General features: G+C 36.8%; 1 protein-coding gene across 1 annotated transcript in view; it reads right to left on the bottom strand.

Annotated features, from left to right (window-relative positions):
• LOC132563042 (A disintegrin and metalloproteinase with thrombospondin motifs 16-like) overlaps positions 1-18,641 on the bottom strand; it is a 46,521-nt gene extending 27,880 nt beyond the window's left edge. The window contains 9 exon segments of the mRNA XM_060227802.1: positions 519-653; positions 2,262-2,405; positions 2,542-2,750; positions 3,310-3,458; positions 3,565-3,718; positions 4,040-4,179; positions 4,610-4,747; positions 11,081-11,144; positions 18,582-18,641. Coding sequence (XP_060083785.1) covers positions 519-653; positions 2,262-2,405; positions 2,542-2,750; positions 3,310-3,458; positions 3,565-3,718; positions 4,040-4,179; positions 4,610-4,747; positions 11,081-11,144; positions 18,582-18,641 — 1,193 coding nt within the window.
• Between the last annotated feature and the right edge of the window lie 5,734 nt (positions 18,642-24,375).

The following is a 24,375-nucleotide window of genomic DNA, read 5'->3' as shown; positions in this document are numbered from 1 at the left end:
GATTGATCAAAGTTTACATGGCGGGTGTCGTCGATGAAACGGAAGATGGTTACTCTCCCGTAACACATGGGCCTGTATTCATGAAACCGTTCTCATGCTCAAGCAATAACTTTGTGCTCAAGCCTTATATCTTGTTTAAGTTAAGAATTAAAAAATAAGGCAGATTTCGCAAAAGATTTTATAAAAAATGAAAGGACTTAAGTTATATTAAAAAAAAAACAAAAAAGAACAAAAACAAAAAAAAAACAAAAACAAAAAAATGGTTGAGCACAAAAGTTATGGTTGAGCATGAGAATGGTTTCATGAATACGGGCCCAGGCTGGTCTTATACTGCTTGTACTTTTTCAAGAGTCTGCAAATACATCTTTCCTTTGGTTTATATTTTCTCCTAGTTTGATTGGCTTTGAGTATGGATGATGGCGATGTTGACATGTTGGTATTTGCTTGTTGTTATTTATTGACTTTGATTTGGATGATTACATTGACATGATGGTATTTTCTTTATGTTTTATACCTACTTCAGGAAACTGGTGAGGGAGTCTTTGCTACACGTTGACCACTTTATGCTTGAGTGACCACTGGCTCCCTTGGCAGACATAATGTTGATCCCCGGAATACAAGCATTGCTTTCACCGTCGTGTACCATATTTAACCTGAAGAAATGTTTCAAAACGTTTTGGTAATCAGTAAAAAACGAAATATATGCGTCATTCTTTCCAGTTTTCGAATGAAGGGCAAAGATACCCAACAGGTCAACTTCAGCAAAAAGATATACTGACTTTACTTTGTCTATATATAGAAATCTATCGGTCATGTACCTTGCAAATACAGTCAAGAATTCAATTAAAAAATGACACAACAAATCCTAAATAATTAGCCATTCATTTCCTATTTCTATTCATAATATAATTAAAAGGTTTATTTCATTAGCTCCACAAGGAATTTGTCGACAGAAGCATCACGGCTTCCAAAAATTGTGCTTATATATTGCAGTTGAATTGATATTCGAGGAAGATTCCAAACATCAGGACGTCCGTTATTCGTCAGCTTATAACTCGTTGTTTCCGTAGTAACTGCTGGTTTTCTAGTGTCCATATCTAATTCTTTGTTTCCATCTTAGTTTTCCTTGTTTTTTTGACATTTTTGAAGTAAAATATTTTGTAGACATGACTGTATTTCTTGCAGGGTTGTAAAAGATTCAAATCGATGAAAATTATGAGGAAGTTTTATGGTCGCCATAGTGATCTCATTGAGAAATATTCTATATTTTGTGCGATATGAAGCTGAACATTTTTTACACTCGTTAGTTTCCCTGTTCGTTCCGTAGTTGTACACTGTGTTCTCATTTGAGAATGTGACATTACTTACTTGGATTGATCTAGAGTTACATAGCGGGAGCCATCGATGAAGTAGAAGACGCATACATTTCGGGAACACATGGTGTTATTCTCCTTGTGCTATTTCAGGAATGTTGGTATGAATCTTTCTTTTTTTATTGTTAATAATTTGTCCTAGTTTCTTGGAATTTGAGTTTGAATTATAATTCTGCTCACATATTGGTATTTTCTTAATGTTTTAATATAAAATAGTTTAGGGGCGGTTTTCGTTGTAAACGTCTGTTCCCCACATACTTCTGATAGAATATTCTACTATTTCACTTTCTTCGCCGCCGTAGTTTTCTTCAAACTACAAACATGCAATGGACCTATTATTATTTGAGTCTGTTTTTTTCTAGAGCCTTACATACGGTGATTACATTGTGTGGTTGTGACAATGATGTTTCATAGTTTGTGAAAAACACAAGACAGACATCCAAATTGAGGTATTGTCTACAAAGGTTCAAAGTACGTCATCTAGAGAATTCTCATTTTTTGTCGATAAATTCATTTGTAAAATTGTCTTGTATACTAACTGATTACGGGCGATATCACGCTGTACTATTTCCTCCGTAACCAAGGTATTTTTCTTGTTCTACATGTAACACTAATTCTAGTATCATTGTATTTGTGAAAGATGTCGATCATCGATGGACTGACACCATGAAAAAAATGAAGACTTGTTTTACTGACTAATAGAACGTGTTGATTGCCATGGTTCACACATTGAGAATGCGACATTCCCTCTATTGTCTTTGCTTGTGTTTCTACGTAAATTTTATGTACTTATCTTGCTTTGATAATTTGGAGTTTTAATTCCCGAGGTATGTAAATGTAACTGATTTGTTTCTTGTGTACGTTTTCTCTAACCTACAGACTACTTACATGTGGCCTGTTTCGTGGGCAATGGTCAGTCCAAGGTCAAGTCCATTGTCTTCATTAACGGAACACCTGTAGTTGACCTTACAAAACCCTCCAATGTGTCCGAGTCCAAGGTTGGACGAATCTCCCTTGTACTCAAGGTCTAACCTGTTGATAACATATATTACACATTAAAAGCCTACGTGTTACTAGGTAAATGTTGACAAAGATTTATTATTCCGGTAGAGGATATACAATATTTTATTAAGTATATCTAGTGAAGGGGGGGGGGAGGCTGACATACTTTGTAATCAGCAGTGCACCATCAGCGAATTGAGCGTCGTCTTCTGATGAAGGTTGACGTTTTTCATGCCAGAAGCAGAAACTGTTTAGCAGTTGTTCTGAGTCGGCTATAATTGACAGTCCGGGTTGATCATTCTGGAGTAGTAGGATTTGTACCACTGCCGTCCGGATGTCGTGTCCTAACGTCGGGTCCAGGAACCTCTGAGCTGCCTGTGGGTTAGAGTTCTAATTGTGAGGAAGTTACCGAGTATCAAATATGTAAGTTATATATCATCAACGTGTGGAAATTAACTTAAAGAGGAAGGTAGTTACAGAGTATTGACAATGTTGGTTAGAGATCAGCGATGGCCGTCATTTAACTTATAGTGGTAAGGTAGTCACAGAGTATTGACAATGTTGGTTAGAGATCAGCGACAACAGTCATTTAACTTATAGTGGTAAGGTAGTCACAGAGTATTGACAATGTTGGTTAGAGATCAGCGACGACCGTCATTTAACTTATAGTGGTAAGGTAGTCACAGAGTATTGACAATGTTGGTTAGAGATCAGCGACAACAGTCATTTAACTTATAGTGGTAAGGTAGTCACAGAGTATTGACAATGTTGGTTAGAGATCAGCGACGACCGTCATTTAACTTATAGTGGTGATGTAGTCACAGAGTATTGACAATGTTGGTTAGAGATCAGCGACGGCCGTCATTTAACTTATAGTGGTAAGGTAGTTACAGAGTATTGGCAGGAGATAATTGGGAGGTGTCAGTTTACTTACGACATTGAGGGAGGTAAGAGCGTATCGTTTGGCGTCACTTCCGTGGTATTTTGTGGCGTCCGGTGCTAACACTATGCGTAACTCCATGTAGTGCGGCCCTTCAGCTGTTCTTTTTGCCCGCCTGGCATTCACTGGTTCGAATGGAGTCTCTGGGTTGGCAATAAAAAATAACCAACATTAGAAACGATAGTTAATGGCATTGATTTGTGAATAATTTGCAATGTGAACAATTGGTTTTATTGAAAACAAACATACCTTGTGTTCCACACGTGCCAGACGAGGACTGTCCTCTCCTCCTATATACCAGGTGAGGTAGTCCGGCGTGTCCACTCCGCCGGACACGACTCACATGTACCTGTCTGACCGGCTGGATGACGAGATCGTGGTCAGGTAGTCTTATCAGTCCGTGCTAAAATATAATCATAAGTGCATTAAATAAAGACATTAAATTCGGAATGTTTTCAGTCAGTATTCCACCTCTCCAATGATGTGTTGATGGAATACAACAACAGAAAATTACGTAAGACCTGGCGCAATGAGCATTTTAATGAAATTCTAAATAAATTTAAACAAACAACGCGGTCCTTCTTTGTACAATTTAAGTGTCAATTTTCAATTTTGAGGGTCAAGTAAGCGTCAATGTCTTTCTCATTGATGACATCCGCCAATTAATCCGAATAATGTCACGTTCTGTAATGAGAACTACGGAAGTCTCAGTACCAGTACTTACCATTCCCAGACATGTGCTGACAGCCACTGAAGAGTCGGTCTCGTTTTCCACGTGACCATGATAATAACAATGGTGTTCCCCTTGATGACATGACGAGATTTCACTAGTACCATTTGCCTGTTTCGCCAGGACCACACAACCTACAAAGGAGAGAAACCATGGTTAGTGTATCATTAATGCTGACAAAGATGTCGGTAACCTTTCCCGAAAACAGTTCCTTAAATAAGTTGTTCACCTCGCAGGTGATTGGTCAGTTTAGACATTTTTTTTTTCTCTCAATAATTTAGCAATATTGAACAAATATACATGGTTAGTATATATAAGTATTGGAAACAAACTTAAAGCTTACATAAACTCCTGTTCCAGGTCTGGTGCTATTTCGTAATTACGACTATACTGGTAGGTACCTAGCTGCATTGGCTACATAACACTGCGATTGGTTGTAAATGAATTGGGTACCCTGCACTGTGATTGGTTATTACTAAATTGGTCATCTAACGTTGTGATTTGTTATAAATGATCTGATCACTCGTTGCTGTGATTCGTTACATTTAAACGAGTTTAAGTTACCTGGCGCTATGAGGTGCTCGTTTCTCTGTAGAATTATGTGGTAGCTGTGGTTGAATGCTTTAATCGTATACTGATGCCAGGGCGATGAGGTTGATTGTGACGTCACTTCCGGTGGACCTGTAATCTCATAATCTGGCACTGAAACATGACATGTAATCATTGAGTAACACTTCTAATACAAATTTAATAAATAATGGCTTATCATTCTGCTGCTTCCGCCTTGTAGGACTGATCAATAACGAGAGAGACCTGAATGGTGGTAATTAAGAAGGCGGCGAAGAGAATCAAATGGATTGAAACAAATGTAGACTGCGATGTGTATTACCATATAATGTCCAGGTACAGATTGCAAAGTATACTATCCCCACAATGTCCAGTTACAGAGTGCAAAGTGTACTATTCCTATAATGTCCAGGTACAGATTGCAAAGTATAATATCCATATAATGTTCAGGTATAAATTGCAAAGTGTACTATCCCCACAATGTCCAGTTACAGAGTGCAAAGTGTACTATCCCTATAATGTCCAGGTACAGATTGCAAAGTGTACTATCCCTATAATGTCTAGGTACAGATTGCAAAATGTACTGTCCCTATAATGTCCAGTTACAGAGTGCAAAGTGGACTATCCCTATAATGTTCAGGTATAAATTGCAAAGTGTACTATCCCCACAATGTCCAGGTACAGATTGCGAAGTGTACTATCCCGACAATGCCCAGGTACAGATTGCAATGTGTACAATCCCTATAATGTCAAGGTACATTTTGCAAAGTGTACTATCCTTAAAATGTCCAGGTACAGATTGCAAAGTGTACTATCCCCACAATGTCCAAGTACAGATTGCAAAGTGTACTATCCCCACAATGTTCAGGTACAGATTGCAAAGTGTACTATCCCCACAATGTTCAGGTACAGATTGCAAAGTGTACTATCCCCACAATGTCCAGGTACAGATTACGAAGTGTACTATCCATATAATGTCCATGTACAGATTGCAAAGTGTGATATCCCTATAATGTCCAGTTACAGAGTGCAAAGTGTACTATCCCTATAATGTCCAGTTACAGAGTGCAAAGTGTCATATCCCTATAATGTCCTGGTACAGATTGTGAAGTGTGCTATCCCTATAATGTCCAGTTACATAGTGCAAAGTGTACTATCCCTATAATGTCCCGTTACAGAGTGCAAAGTGTCATATCCCTATAATGTCCAGGTACAGATTGCAAAGTCTGCTATCCCCACAATGTCCAGGTACAGATTGCAAAGTGTACTATCCCCACAATGTCCAGGTACAGATTGCGAAGTGTACTATCCCGACAATGCCCAGGTACAGATTGCAAAGTGTACTATCCCTATAATGTCAAGGTACATTTTGCAAACTGTACTATCCTTAAAATGTCCAGGTACAGATTGCAAAGTGTACTATCCCCACAATGTCCAAGTACAGATTGTAAAGTGTACTATCCCTATAATGTCCAGTTACAGAGTGCAAAGTGTGATATCCCTATAATGTCCAGTTACAGAGTGCAAAGTGGACTATCCCTATAATGTCCAGTTACAGATTGCAAAGTGTACTATCCCTATAATGTCCAGTTACAGATTGCAAAGTGTACTATCCCTATAATGTCTAGGTACAGATTGCAAAGTGTACTGTCCCTATAATGTCCAGTTACAGAGTGCAAAGTGGACTATCCCTATAATGTTCAGGTATAAATTGCAAAGTGTACTATCCCCACAATGTCCAGGTTAAGATTGCAAAGTGGACTATCCCAATAATGTCCAGGTAAAGATTGCAAAGTGGACTATCCCTATAATGTACAGGTACAGATTGCAAAGTTTACTATCCCGACAATGTACAGGTACAGATTTCAAAGTGTACTATCCCTATAATGTCCAGGTACATATTGCAAAGTGTACTATCCCCACAATGTCCAGGTAAAGATTGCAAAGTGGACTATCTCTATAATGTCCAGGTAACGATTGCAAAGTGGACTATCCCTATAATGTACAGGTACAGATTGCAAAGTTTACTATCCCGACAATGTACAGGTACAGATTGCACAGTGCACTATCCCTATAATGTCCAGGTACATATTGCAAAGTGTACTATCCCCACAATGTCCAGGTACAGATTGCGAAGTGTACTATCCCGACAATGTCCAGGTACAGAATGCAAAGTGTACTATCCCCACAATGTCCAGGTACATATTGCAAAGTGTACTATCCCCACAATGTCCAGGTAAAGATTGCAAAGTGGACTATCTCTATAATGTCCAGGTAACGATTGCAAAGTGGACTATCCCTATAATGTACAGGTACAGATTGCAAAGTTTACTATCCCGACAATGTACAGGTACAGATTGCACAGTGCACTATCCCTATAATGTCCAGGTACATATTGCAAAGTGTACTATCCCCACAATGTCCAGGTACAGATTGCGAAGTGTACTATCCCGACAATGTCCAGGTACAGAATGCAAAGTGTACTATCCCCACAATGTCCAGGTACAGATTGCGAAGTGTACAATCCCGACAATGCCCAGGCACAGATTGCAAAGTGTACTATCCCTATAATGTCAAGGTAGAGATTTCGAAGTGTACTATCCCCACAATGTCCAGGTACAGATTGCGAAGTGTACTATCCCGACAATGTCCAGGTACAGAATGCAAAGTGTACTATCCCCACAATGTCCAGGTACAGATTGCGAAGTGTACAATCCCGACAATGCCCAGGCACAGATTGCAAAGTGTACTATCCCTATAATGTCAAGGTAGAGATTTCGAAGTGTACTATCCCTATAATGTCAAGGTACATTTTGCAAAGTAGACTATCCCTATAATGTTCAGGTATAAATTGCAAAGTGTACTATCCCCACAATGTCCAGGTAAAGATTGCAAAGTGTACTATCCCTATAATGTCCAGGTAAAGATTGCAAAGTGGACTATCCCGACAATGTCCAGGTACATATTGCAAAGTGTACTATCCCGACAATGTACAGGTACAGATTGCAAAGTGTACTATCCCTATAATGTCTAGGTACAGATTGCAAAGTGTACTATCCCCTAAATGTTTAGGTTGCGAAGTGTACTATCCCCACAATGTCTAGGTACAGATTGCAATGTGTACAATCCCTATAATGTCAAGGTACATTTTGCAAAGTGTACTATCCTTAAAATGTCCAGGTACAGATTGCAAAGTGTACTATCCCCACAATGTCCAAGTACAGATTGCAAAGTATAATATCCATATAATGTTCAGGTATAAATTGCAAAGTATACTATCCCCACAATGTCCAGTTACAGAGTGCAAAGTGTACTATCCCTATAATGTCCAGGTACAGATTGGAAAGTGTACTATCCCTATAATGTCTAGGTACAGATTGCAAAGTGTACTGTCCCTATAATGTCCAGTTACAGAGTGCAAAGTGTACTATCCCTATAATGTCCAGTTACAGAGTGCAAAGTGTCATATCCCTATAATGTCCTGGTACAGATTGTGAAGTGTGCTATCCCTATAATGTCCAGTTACAGAGTGCAAAGTGTACTATCCCTATAATGTCCCGTTACAGAGTGCAAAGTGTCATATCCCTATAATGTCCAGGTACAGATTGCAAAGTCTGCTATCCCCACAATGTCCAGGTACAGATTGCAAAGTGTACTATCCCCACAATGTCCAGGTACAGATTGCGAAGTGTACTATCCCGACAATGCCCAGGTACAGATTGCAAAGTGTACTATCCCTATAATGTCAAGGTACATTTTGCAAAGTGTACTATCCTTAAAATGTCCAGGTACAGATTGCAAAGTGTACTATCCCCACAATGTCCAAGTACAGATTATAAAGTGTACTATCCCTATAATGTCCAGTTACAGAGTGCAAAGTGTGATATCCCTATAATGTCCAGTTACAGAGTGCAAAGTGGACTATCCCTATAATGTCCAGTTACAGATTGCAAAGTGTACTATCCCTATAATGTCCAGTTACAGATTGCAAAGTGTACTATCCCTATAATGTCTAGGTACAGATTGCAAAGTGTACTGTCCCTATAATGTCCAGTTACAGAGTGCAAAGTGGACTATCCCTATAATGTTCAGGTATAAATTGCAAAGTGTACTATCCCCACAATGTCCAGGTAAAGATTGCAAAGTGGACTATCCCAATAATGTCCAGGTAAAGATTGCAAAGTGGACTATCCCTATAATGTACAGGTACAGATTGCAAAGTTTACTATCCCGACAATGTACAGGTACAGATTGCAAAGTGTACTATCCCTATAATGTCCAGGTATAAATTGCAAAGTGTACTATCCCGACAATGTCCAGGTAAAGATTGCAAAGTGTACTATCCCCACAATGTCCAGGTACAGATTGCGAAGTGTACAATCCCGACAATGCCCAGGCACAGATTGCAAAGTGTACTATCCCTATAATGTCAAGGTAGAGATTTCGAAGTGTACTATCCCTATAATGTCAAGGTACATTTTGCAAAGTAGACTATCCCTATAATGTTCAGGTATAAATTGCAAAGTGTACTATCCCCACAATGTCCAGGTAAAGATTGCAAAGTGTACTATCCCTATAATGTCCAGGTAAAGATTGCAAAGTGGACTATCCCCACAATGTCCAGGTACATATTGCAAAGTGTACTATCCCGACAATGTACAGGTACAGATTGCAAAGTGTACTATCCCTATAATGTCTAGGTACAGATTGCAAAGTGTACTATCCCCTAAATGTTTAGGTTGCGAAGTGTACTATCCCCACAATGTCTAGGTACAGATTTCGAATTGTACTATCCCCACAATGTCTAGGTACAGATTGCAAAGTGTACTTTCCCGGCAATGTTAAGATATGGATCGAGAGGTGTACTAACTCTGAAATGTTAAAATATAGATAAAGAGGTTAATTAACCCTGTAATGTTTAGAGATAGATATAGAAGTGTACTAAACCTGTAATGTTTAGATATAGATAGGGAAGTGTACTAACCCTTTAATGTTTAGATATAGATACAGGAGTGTACTAACCCTGTAATGTTTAGATATAGATGGAGAAGTGTATTAGCCCTGTAATGTTTAGATATAGACAGAGAAGTGTACTAACCCTGTATTGTTTAGATATAAACAGGGAAGTGTACTAACCCTGTAATGTTTAGATATAGATACAGGAGTGTACTAACCCTGTAATGTTTAGATATAGATGGAGAAGTGTATTAGCCCTGTAATGTTTAGATATAGATAGGAAGTGTACTAACCCTGTAATGTTTAGATATAGATAGAGAAGTGTACTAACCCTGTAATGTTTAGATATAGATGGAGAAGTGTATTAGCCCTGTAATGTTTAGATATAGATAGAGAAGTGTACTAACCCTGTATTGTTTAGATATAGATAGAGAAGTGTACTAACCCTGTAATGTTAAGATATAGATGGAGAAGTGTATTAGCCCAGTAATGTTTAGATATAGATGGAGAAGTGTATTAGCCCAGTAATGTTTAGATATAGATAGAGAAGTGTACTAACCCTGTAATGTTTAGATATAGATAGAGAAGTGTATTAACCCTGTAATGTTTAGATATAGATAGGGAAGTGTACTAACCCTGTAATGTTTAGATATAGATACAGGAGTGTGCTAACCCTGTAATGTTTAGATATAGATAGAGAAGTGTACTAACCCTGTAATGTTTAGATATAGATAGAAAAGTGTACCAATCCTGCAATGTTTAGATATAGATAGAGAAGTGTACTAACCCTGTAATGTTAAGATATAGATGGAAAAGTGAATTAATTCTGTAATGTCATACATGGTTACGATAAATCTCGTGTACGGCAGTTCGCACAGCAGTGTTTATCCTCTCTATCCGAATATAACTCGTTTACCATACATCTCACAAAACCAGTCTGGTTGCAAATAAGTGTCTACTTTGCAAAAGTTATGTGTCTTTGAAGTGGAAAGTTTGCAAATTGCAAAGAAAACCAGTTTGTCTGAAAGGACATTTTATTGTACCTAAATCGTTTTGTGAGAAATATCTTTTTCATTTCTTTGCAATTGATTTCCATCTTATATTTATATATAGCTTTAAAGCTTAATACAAAGTCCATGGGTGATAATGACTCGGTACATTACTACCACTACATGAATGACTTATCTCCAATCCCTGTTGTTGAGTTTAGTTTCCTTTGACCTTCGTAATACATTATTACAAATGTGATATAAAGAGTAGCCATCAACTCACAGAAAAACAGGTAAAACATATTCTAGAAAGAGATTGGCTCATTTTAAAACGCGTTTAGTCACAGGAAATGAACCAGTAAATAAAACGGACATGGATTTAGAATGGAAAATAAAAAATGTTTTGCTCTTTACTAAATTAATGAAAAATTAAAATTTCTTCTTTCAAATACTGTTATACCTGGTGTTATGATACTGACATCAGATTAAGAACGTATTCTGAGATAAGATTAAACATAATTACCTTCATGTTCAGCTTTTGTTCCAAAGTAATGTGACAGATGTTCTTCAGAAAGGCCCTCGTGAAACTGAGGATAAAAACCAAGGAAATCATTCTAATACAACAATAACATACCGGCATCTACAACGATAGAACTAGGACAGGGTGGTGATAAAATCAGGATTCTACAACGATAGAACTAGGACAGGGTGGTGATAAAATCAGGATTCTACAACGATAGAACTAGGACAGGGTGGTGAAAAAATCAGGATTCTACAACGATAGAACTAGGACAGGGTGGTGATAAAATCAGGATTCTACAACGATAGAACTAGGACAGGGTGGTGATAAAATCATCATTCTACAACGATAGAACTAGGACAGGGTGGTGATAAAATCAGGATTCTACAACGATAGAACTAGGACAGGGTGGTGATAAAATCAGGATTCTACAACGATAGAACTAGGACAGGGTGGTGATAAAATCAGGATTCTACAACGATAGAACTAGGACAGGGTGGTGATAAAATCATCATTCTACAACGATAGAACTAGGACAGGGTGGTGATAAAATCAGGATTCTACAACGAAAGATCTAGGACAGGGTGGTGATAAAATCAGGATTCTACAACGATAGATCTAGGACAGGGTGGTGATAAAATCAGGATTCTACAACGATAGAACTAGGACAGGGTGGTGATAAAATCATCATTCTACAACGATAGAACTAGGACAGGGTGGTGATAAAATCATCATTCTACAACGATAGAACTAGGACAGGGTGGTGATAAAATCAGGATTCTACAACGATAGAACTAGGACAGGGTGGTGATAAAATCAGGATTCTACATCGATAGAACTAGGACAGGGTGGTGATAAAATCAGGATTCTACAACGATAGAACTAGGACAGGGTGGTGATAAAATCATCATTCTACATCGATAGAACTAGGACAGGGTGGTGATAAAATCAGGATTCTACATCGATAGAACTAGGACAGGGTGGTGATAAAATCATCATTCTACATCGATAAAAATAGGACAGAGTGGTGATAAAATCATGAAGATTTTCTGTTGTTGTTTTGTACGTAAATGATGTTGTAAGATCGTTAAATTCATGGATCAACTCATGATCTGCGATATCGTGGTAGAAAATCTCGTGGTTGCAAATCTCATGGTTGACAATCTCGTAGTTGGCGACCTCTTGGTTGATAATCTCGTTGTGGGCGATCTCGTGGTTGATAAGCTCGTGGCGGGCGATCTCTTGGTTGTCAATCTCGTGGTTGGCGATCTCTTGGTTGTCAATATCGTGGTTGGCAACCTCTTGGTTGATAATCTCGTTGTGGGCGATCTCGTGGTTGATAATCTCGTTGTGGGCGATCTCGTGGTTGACAATCTCGTGGTTGACAATCTCGTGGGTGGCGATCTCGTGTTTGAACATCTCACGAGATTGCTACAAGCGTAGCTGATTCGTGTGGTCATTTATGTAGACGATCTCATAGGAACGTTACAGGTGTGTGCAATCATGTTTCGACGGTATAGGGCCATGGTTCAAAGAATGGTACAAGGAAACGTGGTTTTACATTGCCGAAAAGCATCACAATGCGCTACTTTCTATAATGAGTACATGAGACACGGGGTAAGATGTAAGATTCAAAATTAAAGTACTCCTCGATAAGCTGAAAAGTTAGAAGGTGATTTACTTGTCGTAAAAATGTCTCTTTTGACAGTTAAATAAGATCGGGTAGTATAGTGTCCTGTCTGTATTCTTGTCTACTCTGTCATCACCCAGGAGCAGCCCACGGACCTCACTATGACATACTAATTAGGTCGGAATCCACATACCACCCGTCCTCTTGTCACCACCGCCGAACAAATGTTGACTTAGCCAGTATAAGTAAACTCGACTTTCTCTTATTGAGTGACGCTGGCTTTTGATGTGCTCTGATTTAATCACCTGAGTCCTGTGATATATGTACTGAGGTTAAGGACGAGAGACATTTGTACTCTTTCACGCCAACATTTCTTCCGTGGACGTGCAGGGATGGTCCACCCAGGTGTCCATTTCAACAACGTTGCCGCTATTGTTTTATTCGATCTATTTATTTCCAATTTTAAGCAGTGTTGATATATACATATAAACAGTATTTATCTCACAACATGACAGAGCAAAGGGAACGACATTGTTTAAATTACACATGTCTACAAATATATGTACAAGGCTAGATTTTATCATTGTCAAATTTGAAAGATGAAAAACGAACAAAAGAGTTGTTATACTCGTGCATCTCTCTTCCTAACAAACATCTAAAATTTACAACCATAAAGAAATCACGTGTTAATTTCACTCTCCAGAAGACTCCCTGTCTGAAAAGCATTAGTCAGTCAATAAGGGGGACACATGTAGTCGCCCTCCCAAGCATTAGCATTCAATATATCGAATTGCTTAAAAAATGTCCCAACTCCGACCTCAATCCAACAATGACTAAAACTGGACAAAGAAAGTAAATTTCATGTTTATATCAAAATAAGCACATTTTCATCTATAATAAAATAAAAATGTATATTCTATATCCAGTGTTGTAATTTTACCCTTATCATAAACAAGAAATCTGATTCCAGGCAGGGATGTCGTTGTATACGCGGCCAACACGCTTGTATTTATTCACTAATTGATACCTTATTTGTCTGAAAGCTCACACATGTCGACTTGTTTTACTAGCTTTGCTACACCGAGTCGGGATGCCTATTTCCGGATGTTCATATATATATATATATATATATATATATATATATATATATATATACATTCATAGTGAGCTACAATGTGAATGTATACTCATGAAATAAACATTAATGTTACTTGTCTAAGGGAAGTCATTTTTTCTCACTCTTCCTGATACTTAAAGCTACATTGTATAGCTATGTACTCTTTCTAGGACTTGTCAGTGATACTAAGGCCATAAATTGTTACAAATGGTCACAGAGGCAAAGTCATACTGTTCAAAATAAATGGCAAAAACCAGATAGGCAGGTGCATTAACCCAATATCTAAGATTTAAAATTCAATTAATTTGAATATTCTTGATACAGAATTATTTCAAAGAACGACAAATGCATGTATATTGTGAACTGTGCTACTACTGAAATGGATAGTTCTACTAAGGGGTATTTCACAACACAGTAACTGACATTATGTACTGTCTACGTCACAAACAGTAACTGGCATTATGTACTGTCTACGTCACAAACAGTAACTGACATTATGTACTGTCTACGTCACAAACAGTAGCTGGCATTATGTACTGTCTACGTCACAAACAGTAACTGATATTATGTACTGTCTACGTCACAACACAGTAACTGATATTATGTACTGTCTACGTCACAAACAGTAACTGGCATTATGTACTGTCTACGTCACAACACAGTAACTGATATTATGTACTGTCTACGTCACAAACAGTAACTGGCATTATGTACTGTCTACGTCACATCACAGTAACTGGCATTATGTACTGTCTACGTCACAACATAGTAACAGACATTATGTACTGTCTACGTCACAAACAGGAACTGACATTATGTACTGTCTACGTCACAACACATTAACTGACATGATGTACTGTCTACGTCACAAACAGTAACTGATATTATGTACTGTCTACGTCACAACACAGTAACTGATATTATGTACTGTCTACGTCACAACACAGTAACTGACATTATGTACTGTCTACGTCACAACACAGTAACTGACATTATGTACTGTCTACGTCACAAACAGTAACTGATATTATGTACTGTCTACGTCACAACACAGTAACTGGCATTATGTACTGTCTACGTCACAAACAGTAATTGACATTATGTACTGTCTACGTCACAACACAGTAACCGACATTATGTACTGTCTACGTCACAACACAGTAACTGACATTATGTACTGTCTACGTCACAAACAGTAACTGGCATTATGTACTGTCTACGTCACAAACAGTAACTGACATTATGTACTGTCTACGTCACAACACAGTAACAGACATTATGTACTGTCTAAGTCACAAACAGTAACTGGCATTATGTACTGTCTACGTCACAACACAGTAACTGACATGATGTACTGTCTACGTCACAACACAGTAACTGATATTATGTACTGTCTACGTCACAACACAGTAACAGACATTATGTACTGTCTACGTCACAACACAGTAACTGACATTATGTACTGTCTACGTCACAACACAGTAACTGGCATTATGTATTGTCTACGTCACAACACAGTAACTGACATTATGTACTGTCTACGTCACAACACAGTAACTGACATTATGTACTGTCTACGTCACAACACAGTAACTGACATTATGTACTGTCTACGTCACAAACAGTAACTGATATTATGTACTGTCTACGTCACAACACAGTTACTGACATTGTGTACTGTCTACGTCACAAGCAGTACCTGGCATTATGTACTATCTACGTCACAAGCAGTAACTGGCATTACATAGGTAGCTATGGTTTCTATTATAAGTCAAAAATAGGTTATCAATTTTACAAAGCAAGAGTTAAGATCATAACCATAAAGAGACAAAAAACAATAAACCGTGATTGATTACAGGAATTGATCAAATAGCAGATACAAACAAGCGAATAACACACTTAGGTAGCAACTTAGTAACAGATACAAACAAGCGAATAACACACTTAGGTAGCATCTTAGTAACAGATACAAACAAGCGAATAACACACTTAGGTAGCATCTTAGTAACAGATACAAACAAGTGAGTAACACTTAGGTAGCATCTTAGTAACAGATACAAACAAGCGAATAACACACTTAGGTAGCATCTTAGTAACAGATACAAACAAGCGAATAACACACTTAGGTAGCATCTTAGTAACAGATACAAACAAGCGAATAACACACTTAGGTAGCATCTTAGTAACAGATACAAACAAGTGAGTAACACTTAGGTAGCATCTTAGTAACAGATACAAACAAGCGAATAACACACTTAGGTAGCATCTTAGTAACAGATACAAACAAGTGAGTAACACTTAGGTAGCATCTTAGTAACAGATACAAACAAGCGAGTAACACTTAGGTAGCAACTTAGTAACAGATACAAACAAGCGAGTAACACTTAGGTAGCATCTTAGTAACAGATACAAACAAGTGAGTAACACTTAGGTAGCATCTTAGTAACAGATACAAACAAGCTAGTAACACTTAGGTAGCAACTTAGTAACAGATACAAACAAGCGAGTAACACACAACTAGGTAGCAACTTAGTAACAGATACAAACAAGCGAGTAACACTTAGGTAGCATCTTAGTAACAGATACAAACAAGCGAGAAACACACTTAGGTAGCAACTTAGTAACAGATACAATCAGGCGAGTAACACACTAAGGTAGCAATTTAGTAACAGATACAAACAACTGAGTAACACACTTAGGTAGCAACTTAGTAACAGATACAAACAAGCGAGTAACACACTTAGGTAGCAACTTAGTAACAGATACAAACAAGCTAGTAACACACTTAGGTAGCAACTTAGTAACAGATACAAACAAGCGAGTAACACTTAGGTAGCAACTTAGTAACAGATACAAACAAGCGAGTAACACACTTAGGTAGCAACTTAGTAACCGATACAAACAAGCGAGTAACACACTTAGGTAGCAATTTAGTAACCCATACAAACAAACGAGTAACACACTTAGGTAGCAACTTAGTAACAGATACAAACAAGCTAGTAACACACTTAGGTAGCAACTTAGTAACAGATACAAACAAGCGAGTAACACACAACTAGGTAGCAACTTAGTAACCTATACAAACAAGCTAGTAACACACTAAGGTAGCAACTTAGTAACAGATACAAACAAGCGAGTAACACACTTAAGTAGCAACTTAGTAACCGATACAAACAAGCGAGTAACACACTTAGGTAGCAACTTAGTAACAGATACAAACAAGCGAAAAACATTCTTATGTAGAAACTTAGTAACAGATACAAACAGGCGAGTAACATCCTTACGTAGCAACTTAGTAACAGATACAAACAAGCGAGTAATATACATAGTAACAGAAAATGCATCTGATTCATAAAAAAACATTCTTTTGTAGGAACTTAGTAACAGCTACGAACAATCGAGTAATATCCTAACATAGCAACTTAGTAACATATACAAACAAGTTAGTAATATTCTTCTGTAGGAACTTAGTAACAGTTACGAACAATCGAGTAATATCCTAACATAGCAACTTAGTAACATATACAAACAAGTTAGTAATATTCTTATGAAGGAACTTAGTAACATATACAAACAAGCAAGTAACACACTTAGGTAGCATCTTAGTAACATATACAAACAAGTTAGTAATATTCTTATGTAGGAACTTAGTAACAGATAGAAAAAGCTAGCAACATCCTTACGTAGCAACTTAGTAACAGATACAAACAAGCGAGTAATATACATAGTAACAGAAAATATATCTGATTCATACAAAAATATTGATTTAATAAATCTAGTACTTTTCACCCAAAAGGAGGAAATCAGATTGGAATATAGTTAGATACCAACCTTCTAGTCTAATACGATATTTTTTTATGTGATAGTATAGAAAATGCCATGTAATATTAAATCTATTTGGTAATATTTCATATTAGTTATTCCTTAGCTCTTTTGATATTGTATTACTATTCGCGTTGTTATTTTCCTTATTTGAAATAATCCAACAATCTGAGAGAAACAGTTGTTCCACTATAAATGATACTGACAAGTTGTAAACAAAAATGCGCTTAAACCTCCGAAATAAGACAAGTAAAGATTAGAATTTTTAATTAAAGAATTGATTCAATGGAAAACATCAAATATGACAAAACAAAGTCAAATGAAAATTAACCTGAGAATTATGGAAAATAAATGTTGGACGGGTAAAGATTATCAAAAAGTAAATTTAAAATGATATCGCTACCTAAAGTGACAGGTAACCATGAAGTTACTCTAACGATATATCGGAATCGCTATAAACAGAGACCAACCAACTTTATATAATTGTCAAAAACACTGCGCGGTGTTAGGATAAGGACAGGAAAAGGGTTCTGTATATCTTCAGAAAGATCAGATATTGAGTACAAAGCAAAGGAAGAATCGCCGATGTGTAAGCTGCCTTATTATACTTTTAAAAAATCAACTATAAAACAAACAATGAGAAATTCGAAAACACGCAGTGTTCCGGAAGGATAAGGCGTTTTTACTTTATCGACAACACATAGTGAGTAGACATTGTTATACAGAAAAAAAAAATGTCACGGTTCTACAATAGAAGAGATGTGGTCACATATAAAGCAGCTGGTAAATTATTAGAGACAAATCAGTTTTCACTCTGTACGATCAAAATGTCGACTTAGCTGTCATCTTTATAGATATTGAAATTCGTCGAAGAGGTTAACGTATAAGTATTTATTTGTATTTATGCTGCTTCATTTAGGCAATTGTTTTCTTACCTGATTAGCATCTGCTAAATTCAGAATCATCACCACAAAAACCAATTGCAAACCCTTCATATTTGTCCCGAAAACGAAAATATACTGTGGAAGTATCCGCTGTTGGCTGGAATCACTGCAGATCGTGTTTAGATCTGGTTGGAGACTTGCATCGTTGATGATTCTTTAATGTATTAGGCTAATATTCTACAGTTATAAGAGGCCCGATGGCCTTATATACATGTTACACGTTAATTAAAGGCAGTAAATTCCTCGACAATGCTCATTGATATCAGTCTGTAAATAACGGGGCCAGATAACGCCACCCTGCGTACCACCGTCACACAGAAGTCTGTCCCGTACATCAAATAGGACACTCCTGCCTGTTCATTGGTTCTTCTTACGTGGAAACACCACCCACCTGATATTTCCTCCTCACAACATGCTTTATGTAATCACGTGTTATGTAAGAAAACACTTTTTGTTTTTCTTCATGAAATTTGTACTTTGCTCAAACCGCCCAATAAAATTGCTGTTCACTAATTTTAAAGCTTCCTAAACAGGCAATGAAGCGATGGCATGCTTCACCAACCTTGTAGGAATTACTTTATTTTTAAACCAGAATTCATCTTCACCTTGATAACTCATTTAAGGAACAAAATCAGAAAAGGGGACGTACAAACACACACACACACACAATCAACAGAGCGTCTGAAGGAACTGTAGGTACTAACCTGTCATCTTTCAAAAATCCCTGTAGTAACACACACGTCAACTATAGAAATGTTAGGAGGCATCGACACATTACGGCCGTGGACGACGGCAATACAAGTATATCAACTTCAGGGTCTTTCCAATTAGAAACAATACAAATATATCAACTTCAGGGTCTTTCCAATTAGAAACAATACAAGTATATCAACTTCAGGGTCTTTCCAATTAGAAACAATACAAGTATATCAACTTCAGGGTCTTTCCAATTAGAAACAATACAAGTATATCAACTTCAGGGTCTTTCCAATTAGAAACAATACAAAAAATAACCAATCAGAGACAAAAAAAACTTCATATTGACCTTCATAGTTAGAGTTAGAGAGACTTTAGATATGGCTGTGTGCTTCATCAAAAGGTAAGATTGCATAATTGGTATGTGGTTTCTTCGAAGTTCTATATTTAATGTTCTTCTCTCTTTTATTAAATGTCTCCTCTGTTGTTCCAATGCCTTTTAATGTCTCGTTTTGCTCCAATGTTGTGATTTAAATATTTCTACTCCTGCTGACGCGAAAACACAATCATTCTTGACAACTTTTAAACTTGTCTACAATCGGATGCAGTGGACCTTAGTCACATCTTAGATATGACGTAAATAAACTTTCCTCAGTGTGGTGTTATTTCGTTTTCTCCTGGCAATTTGTATCAAATAATGTCCCTACTTTATGGTTTGCCTGACGCTTTCATTGAAAATGACGTTCTGACAGTGTTCGTTTTCCTCTGACTGAGTATCAGGTCCTTTTTCGCTTGCCAATTTAAAGAATATGGGGCGTATGCGGGGTAATTTTTTTTCAGACAGTACTGCATCAAAAATACCAAGTAACATTTGATCATTTAATGGTTCAAACACGAATATGAATCATTATTGATATGTTGAACCATGTTTTTTGTAATTATGAGGTTTAAAAGAGGAACATTTTTATTTAAATGAGATATGTGATCAGCAGCTATGCTATGTGTAGACAGCTGGTATTACCTGACGCTGTGTTGTTAAAGTTTGTTTCTGATGTTCTCATTGTCTTACTGTAGAGTTTATGTTGCCATTGGTTTCGAGATGACTATTGAATTTTCTGTCCGTTTTCTGACAATATTACAGTAAAGTTGTTGTTAAAGACTTAGATGGCTGTTCCTGATGCCATAGAAAAAATCGATAAAATTTGTTGAAATTAGTGGTTAATTGCTGGATATAAGTATGATGCTACGATGTCCTAACTCTGGACGTGCTTGATACTCGTTTGTGTGAGGCTCGTTTGTTTGACGTTCGTTTGTATGATATTCGTTTGTGTGAGGCTCGTTTGTTTGACGTTCGTTTGTATGATATTCGTTTGTTTGATACTCGTTGGTTTGATACTCGTTTGTATGATATTCGTTTGTTTGATACTCGTTGGTTTGATACTTGTTTGTATGATATTCGTTTGTTTGATACTCGTTGGTTTGATACTCGTTTGTATGATATTCGTTTGTTTGATACTCGTTGGTTTGATACTTGTTTGTATGATATTCGTTTGTTTGATACTCGTTGGTTTGATACTTGTTTGTATGATATTCGTTTGTTTGATACTCGTTGGTTTGATACTTGTTTGTATGATATTCGTTTGTTTGATACTCGTTGGTTTGATACTTGTTTGTATGATATTCGTTTGTTTGATACTTGTTGGTTTGCCTGTTGCTCCCGCTGTTGCAAACCGTGTTTTCATTTGGGAACGTGACACAACTTACTTGGATTGACCAAAGATTATATGGCGCTTTTCGTCCATGAACCAGAAGACATTCATCCTTCCGGAACACCTGGTCTTATTACCTTTGACTTTTTCAGGAGTCTCCGTTGTTCATATTTTGCCCTTTTTATTGAATTTGAGTTTGGAGTATTATTATGTTGAAATGTTGGTGTTTTCTTGTTGTTTTCTGGAACAATAATATTTTGTTTTGTTGCCTCGAATACTAGGACGTGCTAAACGCAGTAGGTCGCTATAAAAGTCTTATATTATTGAATTTTCGCGAGTATTCTTATCTAATTGCACGGCATTACTTACTTATTCCATAAGCAAGTATTGTCTTGTCTACCTGTAATTTAACGTCATTCACAGAGGATATAACTGCCATGTCAGTACAATCCAATCAAACTGCTAAAACAGCGGTTCGTATTCTTCGCCTCGTGTAGGGAAGATTTTAGGTCGAGTTTCACTATAGACACAGACATTTAAGGAATTGTTTTGTCGTCATCGCCATGTTGATGATTAAACATTAAGCGATAAACAGCATTTATTGTCAATTATACAATAGAACTGTATCGCAAATGTTCTTCTTTTATAATACGTTGATCCCCATGGAAACACATCAAGTTACTGTAGTGTTTCAGTTGATGTGGCTGCTTTCCTTATGTTATGTCGTAACTCGCCGTCCGTCGTCCGTCAATAATGTCTTCAAAACACTATTTGGCATAACCGATTGAGTGAATTTTGACCAAATTTGGTCAAAAGTATCATTGAGTAAAGGAAAATCAAGTTGGTATACATGGTGTGTAGAACCCTCCCGGGGAATGAAAGTCAGGATCAAAAAGGTGAATTTGTTACATTTTGGACTGAAGCATCCTTTGATGAAAAGGAATCGATTTTGTGTAGACGGCGGGTCTTGGCATCATGGAGCACAAGGGGTGGGATCAATAGGGGAAAGAAAGAAAAATCTACAGCAATAATTTGATTTCTTTCCAAAGTCGATATTAAAATTCTTTGGCTGAAGAGAAATCAATTTTGCATTAAACATTTGATCTCGACTCCCTAGATGAAATAGAACACATTCTTTAAAATCTATCTTCTTTTGAAGGTATCCCAGTTTGATCTGAATCACTTTTGGGTATCTTGTTTAAATGGTTTCGCTGGTAAATGGAATAAAAGTAGATATACACCTTTACAATTTATTTTTCTTTAGTTCGAATTAAGCAATTTCACTGGAAAACATGAAACCGATACAATCGCAAATCTGTCAATTTTCAATGTAATTTGTTAAGCATTGTTGGCCTTACGGCCCGGCAATCAACAAGCTTAACCAACATTTTACAGCATGGCGTATCCAAACCAAAGTGACTGAGATATTCAATTATTTTCACTTGTCTGGCTTTTATGTACATATTTACCCTGAGAGTCAGTTCTTTGATATACTTTACTCTAAATACCAGCATCAATTTAAATACAGCTGGAATTTTCTACTGGTAAGTTTGATGTACAATGTACCTATTTGTAGAAATTGTATACCATTACGTTAAAGAATATCACGGTATTTATCTTAAATGTGTCATGTTGTAGTGTACATGTTATAGAATTGTCTATCCGGGGTATATCATGGTACCGACCAACTCATCAACAATATCAAGATACACGTACTTTAGTTAGACAAATTTGATATTTTCTATCATAAATTAAATGGCAGAGAAGCCTTATCAATAAACTGTGTATAAATATGACTGATAAATGTTGTCGACCCTGGTCACAAATTCGCTGTCTGGTGAGCGTTAAAGTATCTGTAGAGTAATGGGCATACCATATCTTGTTTTCAAATACACATATTAAACCTAGCGAAAAAAGTTAATTCTTTAACAAAAATAACCCATTTGAAACAGTGTCTTGTATTTCCGTTTCTTTACAAATCTAATACACAATTCAAAATACAATTTCCAGAAGTTAGTAATTCAAACCAGTATTTAATCATTCTAAAGTTCCTGTAATATTCAACAGGAAGACGACTTCATTCACAATTTGCCAAAGGAATTGAGGTCGATTTTTTAAAATTAAATATTCGTCTACAAAATAAAAAAGAACTCTGTCAATTGCATTTTATGATCCCCATATCACATTTAGAATATAAAATGCTGCCAACATGCTTATCAAGACGTGAAGCATATTTTTAATATTACATCATTTTGTAAATAGTGGAAACATCGCTTTTCTACCATGGTTAGAAATCTGCTTTTGAATACTATAAAATATGTAATTAAACTGCGGTTTATCCCTAGATAACACAGATTGTGTCTATCGGTATAAAGTAACCTTCGTTTTATCAATATTCACAGTAAGATTCCAACAAAAAGAAATCAGAGATTTATACGCGATTTTACTTTCCATATCAAGACTAAATAAAATCCACTAGTTTTCGTCATATTCCAAATTTTGAAAGTTTGAGCCACATGTTAACTCGATCAACACAGTAAAACACTTTTTGGAAATCAACACAACAGCAGTATAAACAAACATGGAGACGCTGTGACTTTTTTGTGAGGAGTTTGGGCGTTTGTTTTATTTACATTATCGTGGTAACGACTACAAAACCTCTGTTGAAGTCAACAAGGTTAAGTATGCTTCACAGGAAAACAAACAACAAATGCTGTTTATGAGAGTTTAACGGATGCGGGAGGCGCACAGACAATACTCCGATGTTGGTCGCCAATAGAAAAGGTCATGGGTTCTACTCAGATTCCATGTATATATGTTTGTTCAGGTGCCAAATCAAAAATGAAAGAATTATAATTAAACAAAGATTCGTAATATACATCCATTTTAAACAATTATCTTTCAATAAATGTGTTCTGTTGTAAGTACGTAAGGCTTTGCCGTAGATGATGTACTGTATGGATCACAGTGTTCCTGACAACACTCTGTGATTTAGTATGAAAACAACAAGAAATCAGCGGGCACACCTGCGAAGAGAAACCAAACAATGTCATGTATATATATTAGGTACTTATTAAACGTCAAGTTCACGCTAGACAATCTGTCTGGTAAATTGGAAAGTCAATATGATTGCAAAAACGAAAAATCTAAAACATGGATGTTCAGAAAAACTGAAAGTTGATGAAACTCCGTAAAATAAAAACCGATTACGTGTCCGGAATCATTTACGTCATATTAATCTATATACATCGAGGGCCATCTTGAATTGTAGTTAAAAAAGAAATGGGTACAATAAAGTAACAGTACATTGTATCTAGAGTCGGTATGCTAATTCATACAAAAGGTCTCGTGCAGTTTTTTATAGGTATATATACCTTGTT

The sequence above is a fragment of the Ylistrum balloti genome, unplaced genomic scaffold, assembly GCF_031769215.1.
Source record: "Ylistrum balloti isolate Yb309-2 unplaced genomic scaffold, AGI_CSIRO_Ybal_v1 Utg371564, whole genome shotgun sequence".
NCBI classification, from domain to species: Eukaryota; Metazoa; Mollusca; class Bivalvia; order Pectinida; family Pectinidae; genus Ylistrum; species Ylistrum balloti.
Note: the sequence above shows the minus strand (reverse complement) of the source record. Positions and strands in the feature narration are given on the sequence as shown.